This window comes from Thamnophis sirtalis, unplaced genomic scaffold (genome assembly GCF_051295495.1).
Source record: "Thamnophis sirtalis isolate CommonGarterSnake01/CBP01778 unplaced genomic scaffold, rThaSir2_p1.2 scaffold_3, whole genome shotgun sequence".
Lineage (NCBI taxonomy): Eukaryota > Metazoa > Chordata > Lepidosauria > Squamata > Natricidae > Thamnophis > Thamnophis sirtalis.
This window is the reverse complement of record NW_028261383.1, coordinates 99254281-99269084: the sequence shown is the minus strand read 5'-3', so window position 1 is coordinate 99269084 and position 14804 is coordinate 99254281. Positions and strand designations below refer to the sequence as shown.

Below are 14804 nucleotides of genomic sequence, written 5' to 3'. Positions count from 1 at the left end.
GTGCACCTTGCAGTACACAGTACCTTTCTCTCATCCTTATTTTGCAGCAATCTTATATGTGGGTTTTTTCCTCCTTCACAAACCACAATTTCACTTCATCAGTCCAGCAGCCGCACTTTTTCACACTTAGTTTAGTCTGAAAATGTGAATGGCACTCTGTAACATATATTTTTTTTTATTGTGTTCCAGTTTTCCACATCCTTTTTCTTAGATATACTTTCTGTTCATTCTAATAAATCTTATAACACTTTTTCATAAAGAACTCATACTTTCCCTGTTGGCAGTTTCATTTATTTTCATTCTTTTTTCTTTCACTTCCTCATTTTCCATTCTTAACATTACAGAATAATGATCTGTCCCACAATCAGGATCTTGCTTCATTTTATATCCTTCACTAATTCTTTTCAATGAACAATTTTCTCATGAATGAATCTGATTTTTTTAAGACTTATATTCAATTCTTTACCATTTGTATATATGACAGTACATGTATTTAAATAAATGTATACAAAATAGATTTTTTTCTGTGAAACTCACCAATCATCGTTCTATTTTATTCTTAGTTCTCTGAATGGCACAATCACTTTGACTATATTCTCATCTTATTTCCATCAATCCATTCACGTCCTCCAAAAATATTTTTCCTCTGGATTGTTTTCATTCAGGATGTTGTATGATTTTCTCCCAAGCTCATATTTTCATTAGCACTATTCACTGTAATGAGCTTTTGGCAACCTATGGATTCATACTTTCATACAAAGCCAGAACAAAACTGACATCAATTAATATTTTTGACTTATATTTTAACACTTTTACTCATAATTAAATAATCACTTCTTTGCTCATTTTCACCAGCTCTGCTCTGTAGGTTCAAGTTGTCCATAATCAAATATTTAACATCCTTTCCCAAGTGTTAATCTGTTTATGGGAAAGCACATTTCTAACTCTAAATTATCATTTCAGCGAAGTTGAAGGTATGAAGCCATTTTGAACTCATGGCCATATGTGAGATATGGAGAATATGTTGTTACAACAACAGTTTTTCAAAGATTTCTTTACTGCCAGTCAGATTGCATTCCCACTCTCCCTTTTTGCAACCTTCTGACCAGCAAAGTCAACGTGGAAGCCAGATTCGCTTAACAACTGTGTCATTAACTTAACACTGCAGTGATTCACTTAACAACTGGCAAGAAAGATCGTAGAATGGGGCAAAATATATTTAACAAATGTCTCATTTAGCAACAGAAATTTTGGACTCAATTTTTATTGTAAGTTGAATAATTCCTGTACTGTAGATGAATATTGGATTGCACTGCCCTACAGCAAATTACTAAAATTCACTAATAATAATATTGCAGCATGATTCAAATTTGAAACAGTTGAAATTCAGAACAGATTGATTGATATGTACCATCAAATACTTTTTAATTCCTAGTGACCATATAGATCAGGGGTGTGAAACTCGTGGCTTGTGGGCTGGATGCGTCATGCATTGGCCATGCACACAAATTGATTGATAGATATGTGCCATCAAATCCTTTTCAATTCCTAGCGACTATATAGATGAGGGATGTCAAACTCGCGGCCCACGGGCTGGATGCGTCATGCACTGGCCATGCCCACCTCCGGTTTAGCAAAGGGGAAAAAAGTCATGATATGTCACGTGATGACGCCGTAACGGCACAAGTTTGACATCCCTGACATAGATAAATTTTCTCCATGACAATCTATCCCCAATCTGTTCTTTCAAGTCTCCCAATGGTACATTTCTCTCCACTGTAACTGAGTCAGAACATTTTGGTATTTTTCTTTATTCTGGCTTCCAAATATATTTCTTAATTAATCAACAGTCACAGCAAATTTATTGGCATAATTTAACACCCCTTTTCCATGTTGAGAAATAAAGAACAAATGTTTAACAGAATAACAGAGTCGGAAGGGACCTTGAACGTCTTCTAGTCCAGCCCCCTGCTCAAGCAGGAGACACTATACTACTTCAGACAAATGGTTGTCCAATCTCTTCCGAAAGCCTCCAGTGTTAGGGCACCTACAACATTCGAGGGCAAGCCACACCACTGATTAATTGTTAAATTAAAAGTTTATAGGTAAATAATTTGGAGACATTTTCTTCTACTGTATAATAATTTCTGATACCTACACTTTGTATTTTTCTCTAGTATCCCAGTTCCATGGAGAAAAATGTTATTGCTGTAAAAACAGTAGAAGAGAAAACAGGTAAGCGTTTTAAAAATGTTCAGCTCTGCCCTACTTAGCCTTGATTCAGGAATCTGCGCTCTAGTAAATTATGGTTTAGATTATTGCAATATGTTCTATATGGAACTGCCCTTGAGGAGGATGTGAAAACTTCAAGTAATCCAAAATACAGCAGCAGGAATACTGATTAGAACTGGGTATTGTGAAAATATTAAGTCAACTTTCCGTATTCTTCTTTGGCTCTCAGTTCATTGCAATCCACATTCAAGTGCTAATATTAATCTAGAAAGCCCTTTAGGGTATGAGGCCATGTTATCGGAAGGATTTTTATTTATTTGTTAGAAGTTATAAGCTATCCAACTCCAATGGTCTCTTCCTGGATGTTTGTAACTGTGTGCCTGGAGGTGGTTTTCAGAAATGTCTGTCCCTGGCCAGATATATGCACACATCCCCATGAAAACACACACACACACACACACACACACACACACACACACACACACACACACACACGAGAAGTAAAAGCTTTACTTAGAACTTAGTAAATATAAGCAATGGTAGGCAGAACTTTTGTGAAAATCTTCCTAGCATATTTCTGCAAGTGCATGGTCCACTTTTCAGATCATTGAACGCCACTTTGCACAGGCCGCTGCATCTCCAGGGCGCAGGCCCATGGCTTGCATATCTTTGTTGATGGTGTCTTGCCATCTCTGTTTTCGGTGCCTGTGAGGTCGCCAGCCATTGACTTCTAGTTGCTAGGCAGTCTTGGCAACATTAGAAGGTGTTGCTCTCAGGACATGTCCATACCAGTGGAGTCTGCTTTCTCTCATCTTCTCTGTAATTGGTGCCATACTAAAGTTGAATGTACAAAAGCAGCAAAGCCTCAAAATTCCCAGGCTATTTGCCTACAATGGGCTTGGAATAGCCAGAGTGCAAAATGGGGAGCAGAAATAGATTACAATCCAGAAATCCAAAAATCCAAATGTGTCTGCAGAGCCTGGTTCCAAGACTCAGGATGCAAATGCATAGTATTCCAGCAAGCAGAGCAGTTGCCCCCAACAAAATTACCGGACAATGCTGGCTCTTAAATTAATCCTGTGCTAGGCATCCAGGGCAGAAATGCCCTTGCCGTGGAAGGAGTGACACTGATCTGTTCTCCTCTGCACACAGTTCAGCATGCTCTGGTGGGAGGGGAAGGAGATCTGGGATCCAGCCTTCATCTGGTTCCAGCTGGCTTGAATGTTCCTCAGTCATGCCAGCCTTAGATGCCTAGTTGCTAAGCTTCCTTTAAGTCTGATATTTGTCTTGAGCATCTTTAGCAGCTTCCTCACTTCAGATTCTTCTGAGTCTGAGCTGGCCTTCACAAGAGACCTTATTGCTGAGATGCAATAAAGAGTCATTAGGCTGAAGCCTTTTCCATAGCAGCTGCATGATTCTGGTGCTAATTTTATTAACCTTTTGGCACTATGCAAATATGTATTAATGCTTTAAACCCGTGGGGAAATTCAATTTTTTTACTACTGGTTCTGTGGGCGTGGCTTGGTGGGCATGGCAGGGGAAGGATACTGCAAAATCTCCATTCCCACCCCACTCTGGGGCCAGCCAAAGATGGCATTTGCTGGTTCTCCTGACTACTCAAAATTTTTGTTACTGGTTCTCCAGAACCTGTCAGAACCTGCTGGATTTCACCCCTGCTTTCAACCTTTTAATATATTCATGTTAATTTAAAATTTACATGTTGCATGGAAATATTTTCATTAATTGAATGGCTGTTTTAATTTTTATTGTATATTTTAATTTAGTTTAGTTACAGTTTTTACATTGCAATTTTAATGCAACCGCCCTGCAAAACTCAGTTTTGAAAAGCCACATTAAAAAGTTTAAGTAAAACAGATTTATTTTCTTCTTTGTTTAAAATGATCAAGAAAATGTTCAGTTAACTTCATGTAACTGAGAACACATTCAAGTGTATTCTAGAATGCCTATTTAATTTTATTCACTAATAGAAATATAATAGAACTCTATAGAAAATAAATCTTTTGTTGTTGAGTTTATTAGTTTAAGAATATTTATGAGACGATGCATACTGTAATAGTTACGTGGTATTTTTAGATAGAAATGTACAAAATACTTTGAAATTATAGTCATTTACATCTGTTTCAATTAAGTGTCTGGCCTAATTTTGGAAATGAAACTTCTGTAGTTTTCTAGGTGGGTGATCTGTCTTAATAGACTAGGTTGGAAAATGAGTATGGTGCTATAAGTTGTCCTAGATCTTTTAGTAGCATGTGTAATCATCAGTCATGTGGTCTTATGCACTTCTATTTTGTTCAGTGATGTAATTAACAGATTAACAGAAAGGAGCTTGGATGTCTTCTAGCCCAACCCGCTGCTCAAGCAGGAGACCCTATACCTTTTCAGACAAATGGTTATTCAATCTCTTTTTAAAAGCCTCCAGAATGAGAGCATCCACAACTTCTGAAGGCAAGCCGTTCCACTGGTTTATTTTTCTCACTGTCAGGAATTTTTTTTCTTAGTTCTAGGTTGCTTCTCTTCTTCATTAGTTTTCAACTATTGCTTCTTGTCCTTTCTTCAGGTGCTTTGAAGAATAGGTTGACCCCATCTTCTTTGTGGCACTCCCTCAGAAATTGGAACCTTGCTATCATGTCACCCTTAGTCCTTCTTTTCTTTAGATTGGCCATACCCAATTCTTGCAACCGTTCTTAATATGTTTTTGTCTCCAGGCCTTTAATCATCTTAGTTGCTCTTCTCTGCATTCTTTCTAGAGTCTCTTTTTTATATTGCGGTGACCAAAATTAGATGCAGTATTTAAAGTATAGTCTTGCCAAGGCCTTATATAGTGGTACTAAGACTTCATTGATTCTGTCCTCTGTTAATGCAGCGTAGGATTGCATTATCCTGGATTACATTAACAGAGGGACAGAATCAATGAAGTCTTAGCACCATTTTATAAGGCCTTGGTAAGACGACCTTTGAAATACTGCATTCAGTTTTGATCACCACAATATAAAAAAGATGTTGAGACTCTAGAAATAAGGCAGAGAAGAGCAAGAAATACTTTTTTGGCAGCTGCTGCACATTACTGGTCATATTTAGGGGATTGTCTACTAGGACTCCAAGATCCCTCTTGTAATTACTGCTATTGAGCCAAGTTTCGCCTAATCTCTATTTGTACATTTGGGTTTTTCCCCGCAGGTGTAATAGCTTACTTTTTCTCCTTTGAACTTCATTTTATTAGATAGGGCCCATTGTTCAAGTCTGTTGCGATGCTTTTGGATCTTGAGTTTATCTTCTGGGTTATTGGCTATTCCTGATAACTTGATGTCTTCTGCAAATTTGATGAGTTCCCCTTGTATTCCCTCATTTAAATCGCTTATGAAGATATTGAAGTGTACTGGGCTTGAGACAGAACCTTAGTACCACACTGCTTACTTCGCTCCATGAAGATGTAGTTCCATTAAGGACAACATGCTGTGTGTGGTTTGTCAGCCAGTTACAAATTGTGGTGATGCTGTCTATCCCATATTTTTCTAGTTTACCAAGAAGTAGATTGTCTACTTTATCAAATTGCTTACTGAAATCCAAGTATACTTTGTCCACAGGGTTCCACTGGTCTACTAATTTAGTCATTTTGTGAAAGAATGAAGTAAGATTTGTTTAGCAAGATCTGTTTCTGACAAATTCATGTTGGCTTCTGGTTATAACTGCTTACTACTAGGTGTTTGCAGATCTGTTGCTTGATTATCTTTTCCAGGATCTTCCCAGATATTGATGTCAGGCTGATTGGTCTGTAGTTTCCAGATCTATTTTTTTCCCTTTTTTGAAGATAGGAACCACATCAGGATTTTTCCAGTCCTCTGGTAGAGTTCCCCAGTTACTCCAGGCTATTTGAAGGATATGGTTCAATGGTTCCGAGATAACTTTTGCCAGCTCCTTCAGAACTCTGGGATATAATCCATTAGACCCAGGTGGTTTGAACTTGCCTAGAGTAGACAGGTGTTCTCTTACCATTTTAATTTGAATTCTTAGTCTGTCTTTTATGGATCTGTTTTTGGTAGGTTGGGGTATTTTTTCTTTTTGAATGAAGACAGATGCAAAAAAATAAAATAAAAATTAAGCAGCTCTGCTTTTTCCTGCCTTCCATCACTTTCTTGTCATTTTCTCCCGTTAGTGGAGTGATTGTTTCTTTGACTTTTTTCTTGTTTTTTGTATGTTGAAATAAACATTTTATTATTATTATTATTATTGATATTTGTTGCTAGTCTTAAGTTCATTCTGAGCCTTTGCTTTCCTAATTCCTTTTCTAGCAATTGAAAAATACTTTCAGGATTTCCAGAGTACCCAAATCTTTGGAATTGTATTTTTAACCAGGATATATTTGCTTCCCTTTACCTTGTACAGATCCTTATGATGCTGTGCCTATGTTTTTGGGTAGTCTAGATTTTTTAGACAAAGTTAATCATGTTTGTCCTTCCTGCTTCCCAGCTATTCGTCCTTTGTGTCCATCTAGAAGGCCCACCTCCTTTGCACGGATCTAACAGACATATTTTCATTTCCTTTCACAAATGAAAAAGCATGTTATAATCATCCCTCATCAGTCATATTCTTGATTATTTTAAAAATACACATGCAAGGTTACTTCTAAGGTAACTTAAAAATATATAAACATTAAAAATTCCAAAGTAAAACTCCTGGTAAAATAATATATTTTGATCCCTCTTCTGCTGGAGTGGGGCCAGGTGGGGCAAAGTCAACCAACCACAGATTGTTTTACAGTATTTATTCACATGCACCTAGTGAGAAAAATAAATAAAGCTTTTTGACCAGCTTAGTTGATGAGGGCAGATAACCTAAACAATGAACGTTTTGTTTTAGCTCTTTGGTGGAAGTGAAGTAAACTGGCATTCCAAACTTCCTCCATAGCTGACAACATAGTGTTAAAGCTGTAAACAAATTTTGCTTGGTAGAGGAATGGAAGGAGGACACGCTATGAAAACGCATACATAATAGCAGGATAACAAGATTTTAAGCCTCTGTGGGCAAGGAAGGGAGAAAGTGATTGAAATTGGTCTACCTTGGGTTCAATTAGAAATGAAATAAGCTGAACTTGGGCCAGGAGGTGACAGGCAGTATGATGAGAAATCATTTATATGGGAGAAAAATACCATGTGTCTCATCATTTGAAGTAACATTGCTTGGGAAGGCTGATGCATTCACTTAACTAAAGTAAGCTGCATTGAGTTCTAGGATTCTTTAGAGTGACCATGGATAGGATTGCACTGCCAGCTAATTACTAAAATTCACTGATTAATGTATTTCTTGCGGTATTAGGTGTACAGATAATCTTCAATTAGCAACTGCCCCATTTAATGAGTATATGAAATTATGATCTTCACAGGTCTGTAAAGCGAAGGAAAGGTAAAGATCTTAAGCACAGCTGTAGTTTCATTTAGTGACCGCTTTGCTTAATTTGCAATGTCCCAATTGTAGTCATTAAACAAGAACCACATACATTACTTTGAGTTTAAATTGTTTTATTTGAAATAATCTGCCTCGGCAATTTAGGAAAAGTCTTGAGCTAAACAATGCTCACATGAGCACTCTCAGAGGAGTGGCTGAAGTTCTCAGCATTACAGCAATGCTGATAAATGCTATGGATATCAAAGAAAAACTGGCTTATTTTTTTAAGAGGAAAATAATGTGAAAGGGAAGTCCATATATTTGGGTAGAAATGACATGATTTCTATATCATGAAAATTTCATTTGATAGTCATTCAAATGCCAGATAACTACTGAGTGGATATATTTGGTGCGTTGGCCTTTTGTGGATCCTGGTCTCAAAATATGGCACAAGACAACAATTGTTTCACCTGAAACATGCGGTTTACAGGTGAAATGTCTTAGAGCAGAGGTGAAGCATCAGTAGATTTTCAGATGGTGCTGCAATGCAAACTTTGGCATCTCTCATCAATAACCCTGCTGAGATTCCTCACTGGTTCCTCCAGCCCATTTAGAGAGCCGAGGAATAGAACTGAATAAACATAATCCTTTGTTTTTGGCTCTGTAGTTTTTGCATGCTACCATTTGGGTAAATACTGACTTGAGGTGCAATTGAGTGAGAAGAAAATCAAGTTCTTGGTCAATTGCTATCCTTCACTGTACTGAGCTGACATTTCTGTGGAAGCTTTAGAGATAAAAACTAGTTAATCTTTAGCTTCATAATCTTCATTGCCTAACTGCCTGGACCATCAGCTTTCTATTTATCTTTCTGCCCTGTAATATCTCCTTTTTTCCCTTGAGACTACACTCTGGTCAGATTTGAGAAGGAGTGCTAGGTGTTACCAACCTATCTTGATAAGGAAAACATATACCGTACATACGTACTGTACATACATACTTACATACAATAAAAGTATTTTCTTCAGTTGGTAGGAAGTATTTAATTGCTAGTCCCTGGCAGTTATAATAGAATGTTTGATTTTTGCAGCAGTGAGTAAAATGGAGCTATATAATTTTGTTCAGCTATGCATAATCATCTCATTCAGTTTCATATATTTTTATGACTACTGCATACCTGCTGAAAATTATGCTGGAGCAGGAAATATAAGTAAATTCAGGATTGTGAGAAAGTTCCTATGAGCTATTTTCCTAAGGCAGTGATGGTGAACCTATGGCACGTGTGCCACAGGTGGCACACAGAGCCATTTGTCAGGGCACGTGAGGCACTGCCCTGTCAGCTGGCCAGCGTGCATGCACGCACTGGCCAGCTGAGTTCACCCTTTTTAAAGCCATTTTTCACCCTCCCCAGGCTCCAGAGGCTTTATAGGAGGCTATATAAAGGCCCTCCGGAGACTTCATGAGCTTTCCTGAAGCTTCCAGAGCGCAAAAAATCAGTCCTATGGGCAAACCGGAAGTTCAGGAATGGACTTCCGGTTTGCTTGAAGGGTCATTTTGACTGCTCCGGAGGCTTCAGGGAAGCCTCCTGAAGGTCCCTGAAGCCTTTGGAGCTCTCAAAACGATCCTCCGAGCAAATCAGAAGTCACTTCGGGTTTGCTCAGAGTGTCATTTTGACTGAAGGTCCCTGAAGCATCCGGAGGGCTTCATGGGCGGCAGGGGAGGCTGTTTTCACTTTCCCCAGGCTCTTATAAAGCCTCTGGAGCCTGGGGTGGGTGAAAAAAACATGCAAAAAAATGGGGAGTGCCTGTAGTGCACTCATGCGCACTGGGGGGGTTGCGCTTTGCTTTATGGGTGCGGCACACCTGCACATGACCCTCTCCTGCGTTCCCCACACTTATGGCACGTGAGCCAAAAAAGGTTCGCCATTGCTGTTCTAAGGTAAAAGCTGAATCTCACGACAATCTGTGGTTGCTGTCAAAAGGGCTAATTCATTCCTTAGTTCTATGATTCATTTAGCAATAATCATCATCTGTGGATTATATTAATTATGTCTTCTTTTTCTAACACTCAAACTCTGCAAGTATCTTTTTTTTAAAGCTCTTAGGTGTTTTTTTTTAAATCACAGATTTATTCAACTATTGTTCTTTGTCCCTAAATGACTGTCCCAATTCCCCCCCCCCCCCCCGAACTGCCTTCTTATCCATTGTGGCACAGAGGAGAAATGTCCTATCGTCAGGAAAAAAGAATCTCATTACAATATAGCTACTAGTACAAAATACACTAAAAGGACCTGCATATATAATACAAATACTAGCCAGGAAATAAGTAAATAAATACTACTTCTGGGAAGAATTAGAACCAAAATCCGTCATTCCACCAACCCAGTTTCCAACTGTTGCCTTACATGTTTTGTTTTTTTAAGGAAATAATATGTTGGAAGGGATACCAAGTTATTTTTCAAAATATTCAAAATTTGTATTCGGCATGGCATGCAATTTCAATTCAATTTTTTCTTTGGGAAATAATCAGCATATGACTCCCTGTAAATATATCAAGTGGGATATCCATATACAGTGCCACTACGTCTGTTTAAAATGTACTGCAGAATGCTGTTTCCAGGGAAGAAATATTTAGATAAGGTTTCAGAGAGAGTTGCCTTTTTTCAAGAGCAAGTAATGGCCTTGCTCCAGGCTATTTGCCCACCCAGGTTATCAATTAACATCTTCCTGAAGCTTATGGACTTAATCTTAAATCATTAAATATTAAAATGCAAATTGATTTTAGAAGCCAGTCACGTTTGCATTGTAGGTCAATACCTATAATTTGAGAAAGGAGCTGTTCTTTAACTTTCAGAAAGGAGCTTTATTCTTGTCACTGATTCAGTTCAGAGCAAAAATAAATGTTTGTTGTCCAAGAAAATGGCTTTAGACTTCAAACATTGGCATTGCTAGATGGCAGAGAGGTAGTTTATGCTCTTAGGATGTTCTTTAGAATGCAGAATGAGAAGAATGAGCTGTTTTTGCTCTGAAGTGCTGACCCAGGAAGATACTTGAAGCTTGTAACTAGCACACAAGTGCCTCCGAAATTAACTCCCTTACTGCTATTTGCCAAAATTTACTGTGATTTCAAGGCAGTTCCAGGAAGTTCTAAAAAGTTTGAACTTAGCATTGTATTTTATGCTTTGTTATCACCATCACAGTAGATTTAAATCAGTTTTCCAAGATTACTAGGTAGGGTTGTTGCAATAAAATCCTTCCTAGATTAACATACTGCAATATTCTTTGAGTGCTAAAGCAAAAAATTAACTAAATCCCTTTATGGCTTTCAAGCTTTCCTGCTGATATTGTTTGATTTTGTTTGTTACACTGAAAATGTATTCTTTTATTATCAGACTTGTCTACAGGAGTCATATATCGGAGAAGGATTGCAACATGCCAAAATGTAATTCCACACATTTTAAGAAAGGTAACTCTGTTCAATCCATTAAAATTCATTATAAAGGTGATAGAGGCAAACTATACTTTAGTTCAACTTTTCTGAGTTACAGATGATAGCATTTAAAATTCGACTTTGTGTCTTAGAGAGGAGATAGCTAATGTTCAAAGTCCTTATCTCAAAATGAGGATTTGTAAAACAATCAAAGTAACATTTTTTACAATATAGTTAATTTAGTTCTAGAATCCAAATAGAAAGGTGATTCTTGTTTTAAGCTTCTAATATCTTCAACTTTCAAATTAAATTACAATATTTATGATATACTGTATGTTCTGCTGTGTACCATACAATTTTGTAAAGTGCTTTTTTAATCTTACATATTGAAAATATAATAATTCAATTTTACCACATTTCTTTTTACTCTTTCCATGCTTCATCTAGATGGGAAAGCATAAAATTGACAGGTACCAAAGAGAATGAAAAATGAACCCAAATGTTTTGAGTAATTATGTCTTGTGTGCAAACAGTTGATGCTTTTTTTTGGATCTGTTACATTAAAGTGGACTTAAAAGAGAAATAAAATGGCACACATTAAGTTGATGCTTTGCTTTAAAATGTTGCAATTGGCAACAATTAACAAGTTACTAAGCAGTGGAAATAACTAATAAAAGCTTGCATGTTTATCAAATGTCAATGTTGGGTCAGTGTTTACATGTTATTGATAGATATTAGCTTTAATATGACTGTTAATGATTTTAAAAGAATGAAATTATTTATTAATGTACGTAATCTGATCTTTTTTTCCTCACTTCATTTACTGACCATTGTAAATGTTACATTTGACAGATTAGTATCCTGAAAGTATCAGAAGTCTACTTAGAAGAGGAGTCGTGGCTTAATATGCAAGATAGAATTATGTCTATGAAGACTCACTGTCTTACGTGGACAGAGTATGCCACCCTAAATGAAGAATCAGTCTTCAGAGAAAGCTCTGAAAATCCAAATTGGTAAGGTATAGTAGGTTCATTTATTAGAAAGTGGTATTTGGATTTTCATTTCATGTATCACCTTCAATAGGAAGAACTGAAGGTTTTACCTTGGGCATCCATGATGGTTCTTAGTAATATAGTAAGTCTGTACAATGTATGAACCACCATACCAAGGACTGCTTGCTGTATGTATATTGAGATGCATTGAAAACACTGATTTGGGGCCCTTCTAAGACTTTAACATGGTCTTTTAGTTTGTCAAACAGCTTACAATTGATAGATAGGAATGTCATACAGCCCTATAAAAGTCATAAAAGACAGTATAAAAATGATCCTTTTGGTACCTGATTGACTCTGAAGCTTTACTTTTATATTCTTTATACTGCTGTCATTATTTATTGGTTGCAATATTTTTGTGCCACTTTTCACAATTTTTATGAACAAGTTGTTCATAAACATTTTATTAATAATCATTTTTGGAAAACTGTTACAAATGAAAAAGAAACAATTCGGCAGACAAATATAAAACCAATAGTAACATCCCATTAAAATCACTAAAACAACAATGTGGTTCTGAAAATGTATTTATTTCCCCCTTTTTTATTTTTATAAAAAGACTCTGATGTAAATTTTAACCTGATGGCCTTTGGCATTTCAGGACTGCTATAGAGGAGGGGTTAATCAGGCTAAGTTCAGTGACAGGCATCTCACCTTGAAGGGAGAACTTCAACCATGTTTTTCAACATTTGCAAACCATCAGAACTCTCAACAAGGGAAAAGTGGGGAAGATAATGTGGAATCTGAAAGATCCAATCCTTCATACTTCACCCAGAGAGAAAACTTATACCAACCCTGTATAACTTACAACTCTGTAAGGTGTATTTTCTAAAAACTGGTTACACTTTAATAGTAAAGATTTCTTCAAATGAAGGCGAACTTGGTTTTATTTTTGAGCTGTTTTGCAGTTCTGGAAAAATAAGCAAAAGAAATGAACCATTGATAAAAACAGGAGTAGCTGTGTGGAGCTTAAAAATTGTCTTGCATATTATAAACAATTGGCTCACTGCAATTTTTTTTTTTTTTTAGAAAGGCCCATGAAATAAAAATGTAATGTAATAGCAACCGGCCCAAAGTTAATGTATTATTAAAAAAGTTAATGTTGGTCGAAGTAAAAGTTATGTGGATTTTTTCTGACAGGTATTTTTACATGAGCTCCATTTTATGCATGAAATGCATTTAGTAGATAATTACAATGTACAGCAAATAATAGTCACTTAGTTGTCTTACATGGACACACCCAAAAGAGGTGCCACTTTGTTCATGTGGACTGGGATACATTTTCCTGTGGTTTGAATCTATGGAAAGCTGTGTGCAGGGATATTTTTTCAGTTGGTTAGAATGAGTCAGGTTAAAAAAGTCTGAGAAGGACATGCTCTTGATTTCAATCTTGATTTCAGTATGAAAAGAAAGCAATCCTCATAACTTTGTCTGCATTAGTTTTTTGTGGCTCACTTTTAAAGCCTGGAGTTGTAGAGGATGAAAAAGAGCAAATCAGTTGGGAATGTTATATGAAAGTAAGTATTGGAAACAACTGGTCCATTACAAAAGTATATGGATCAGCTTCTTATTTTGAAGCGAGAGAGACATTTAGGTTCCCAAGAGAAGAATATGATTTTCATCCTGGGTTAACAAAATTGAAACAGTGCAAGGGCATCAGTTTATCTTTTAATTGTTTTCCGCTAAAACATACCTATATTCTAATTCCTGTTGGACTCTTAACATTAATCAGGGCTTCAAATGATAATGGCAATGATTTGGAAATTTTATTTCAATAGTCAGGAGAGTCTTTTCAAGTGCCAGTTGACTTAGCATGATAAGTCAAGGATAAACGTTTTTGTAGATTGTATAAACAGAACCTATGGCTCCTCAAAATAAAGGGATTTCTAAGGATTCTGTGTAATCTCTGATGTAGTCCCAGGATTTAATTTGGAAAGAGGAAATATAAAGTATTATCAAAGGTTTCAGAAGAATGGTCAACAAAAGCTAGCTCGTGCAACATGACTGCCGATAGACCTCAGGAAAAATTCCTTTGTATCACACAGTAAACTGACATATGGTTTGCATATCACGGATCTGCTTTGTATAGTCTGGTGCATTATTTTCTTTGGAGCTTCCCAACCACTAAGTAATCATCTTTTTTCCTGACGATAAAATCACATAAGCTAATGCACAATTGATATACTGTGAATGGGAAGTAGATGAATAATCTACTAATGCTGTTGATTCAAAAAAGACAGTGAATGATCCATCAAGTTTACCTTGGAATTTGCAGTTTGAGTGTCAACCTTGTCTTCTTATCTATTAACCTTAGATAGCATTTATAGCCAAATGTAGTTCATTTCTTTAGTTTATATTGACAATAAAACAAAGGAAAAGCTCGATCAGATCAGATCAAAAACTTACCTGTTTTACCTATTTTTTTTCAATGTGGTAGCCAAGCAGGTGCTTTCAGGAGGCTTAAAAATCTGAATTTCTGCCTTTCTCTCTCTCTATATATATATTCTTTGTGGAATTCATCTTTTTCTTTTTCAACTAATCCTGAACAACAGACCATGTTAGCCTACACTGTGCCAGTCGGTTTTTAAAAAAAGATTCTTTGAAAAGTACTTTTGTTTTCTACAATGAATCTATTGTATGTACCACTCAATCACTCACATTTGTTTGTAACCTTCAATTTGGCAAAACTGC

At 36.5% G+C, this 14804-nt stretch overlaps 1 protein-coding gene across 3 annotated transcripts in view; it reads left to right on the top strand.

Moving 5' to 3' along the window:
* The window catches only part of PRELID2 (PRELI domain containing 2), an 81100-nt gene that overhangs the window by 13997 nt on the left and 52299 nt on the right, over positions 1–14804 (top strand). For all 3 annotated transcript variants that reach the window (XM_087709592.1, XM_014058885.2, XM_087709593.1), the window contains exons 2-4: positions 2178–2235; positions 11024–11097; positions 11914–12074. In XM_087709592.1, the coding sequence (XP_087565718.1) occupies positions 2178–2235; positions 11024–11097; positions 11914–12074 (293 nt within the window). The remainder of the gene's footprint in view (positions 1–2177; positions 2236–11023; positions 11098–11913; positions 12075–14804) is intronic.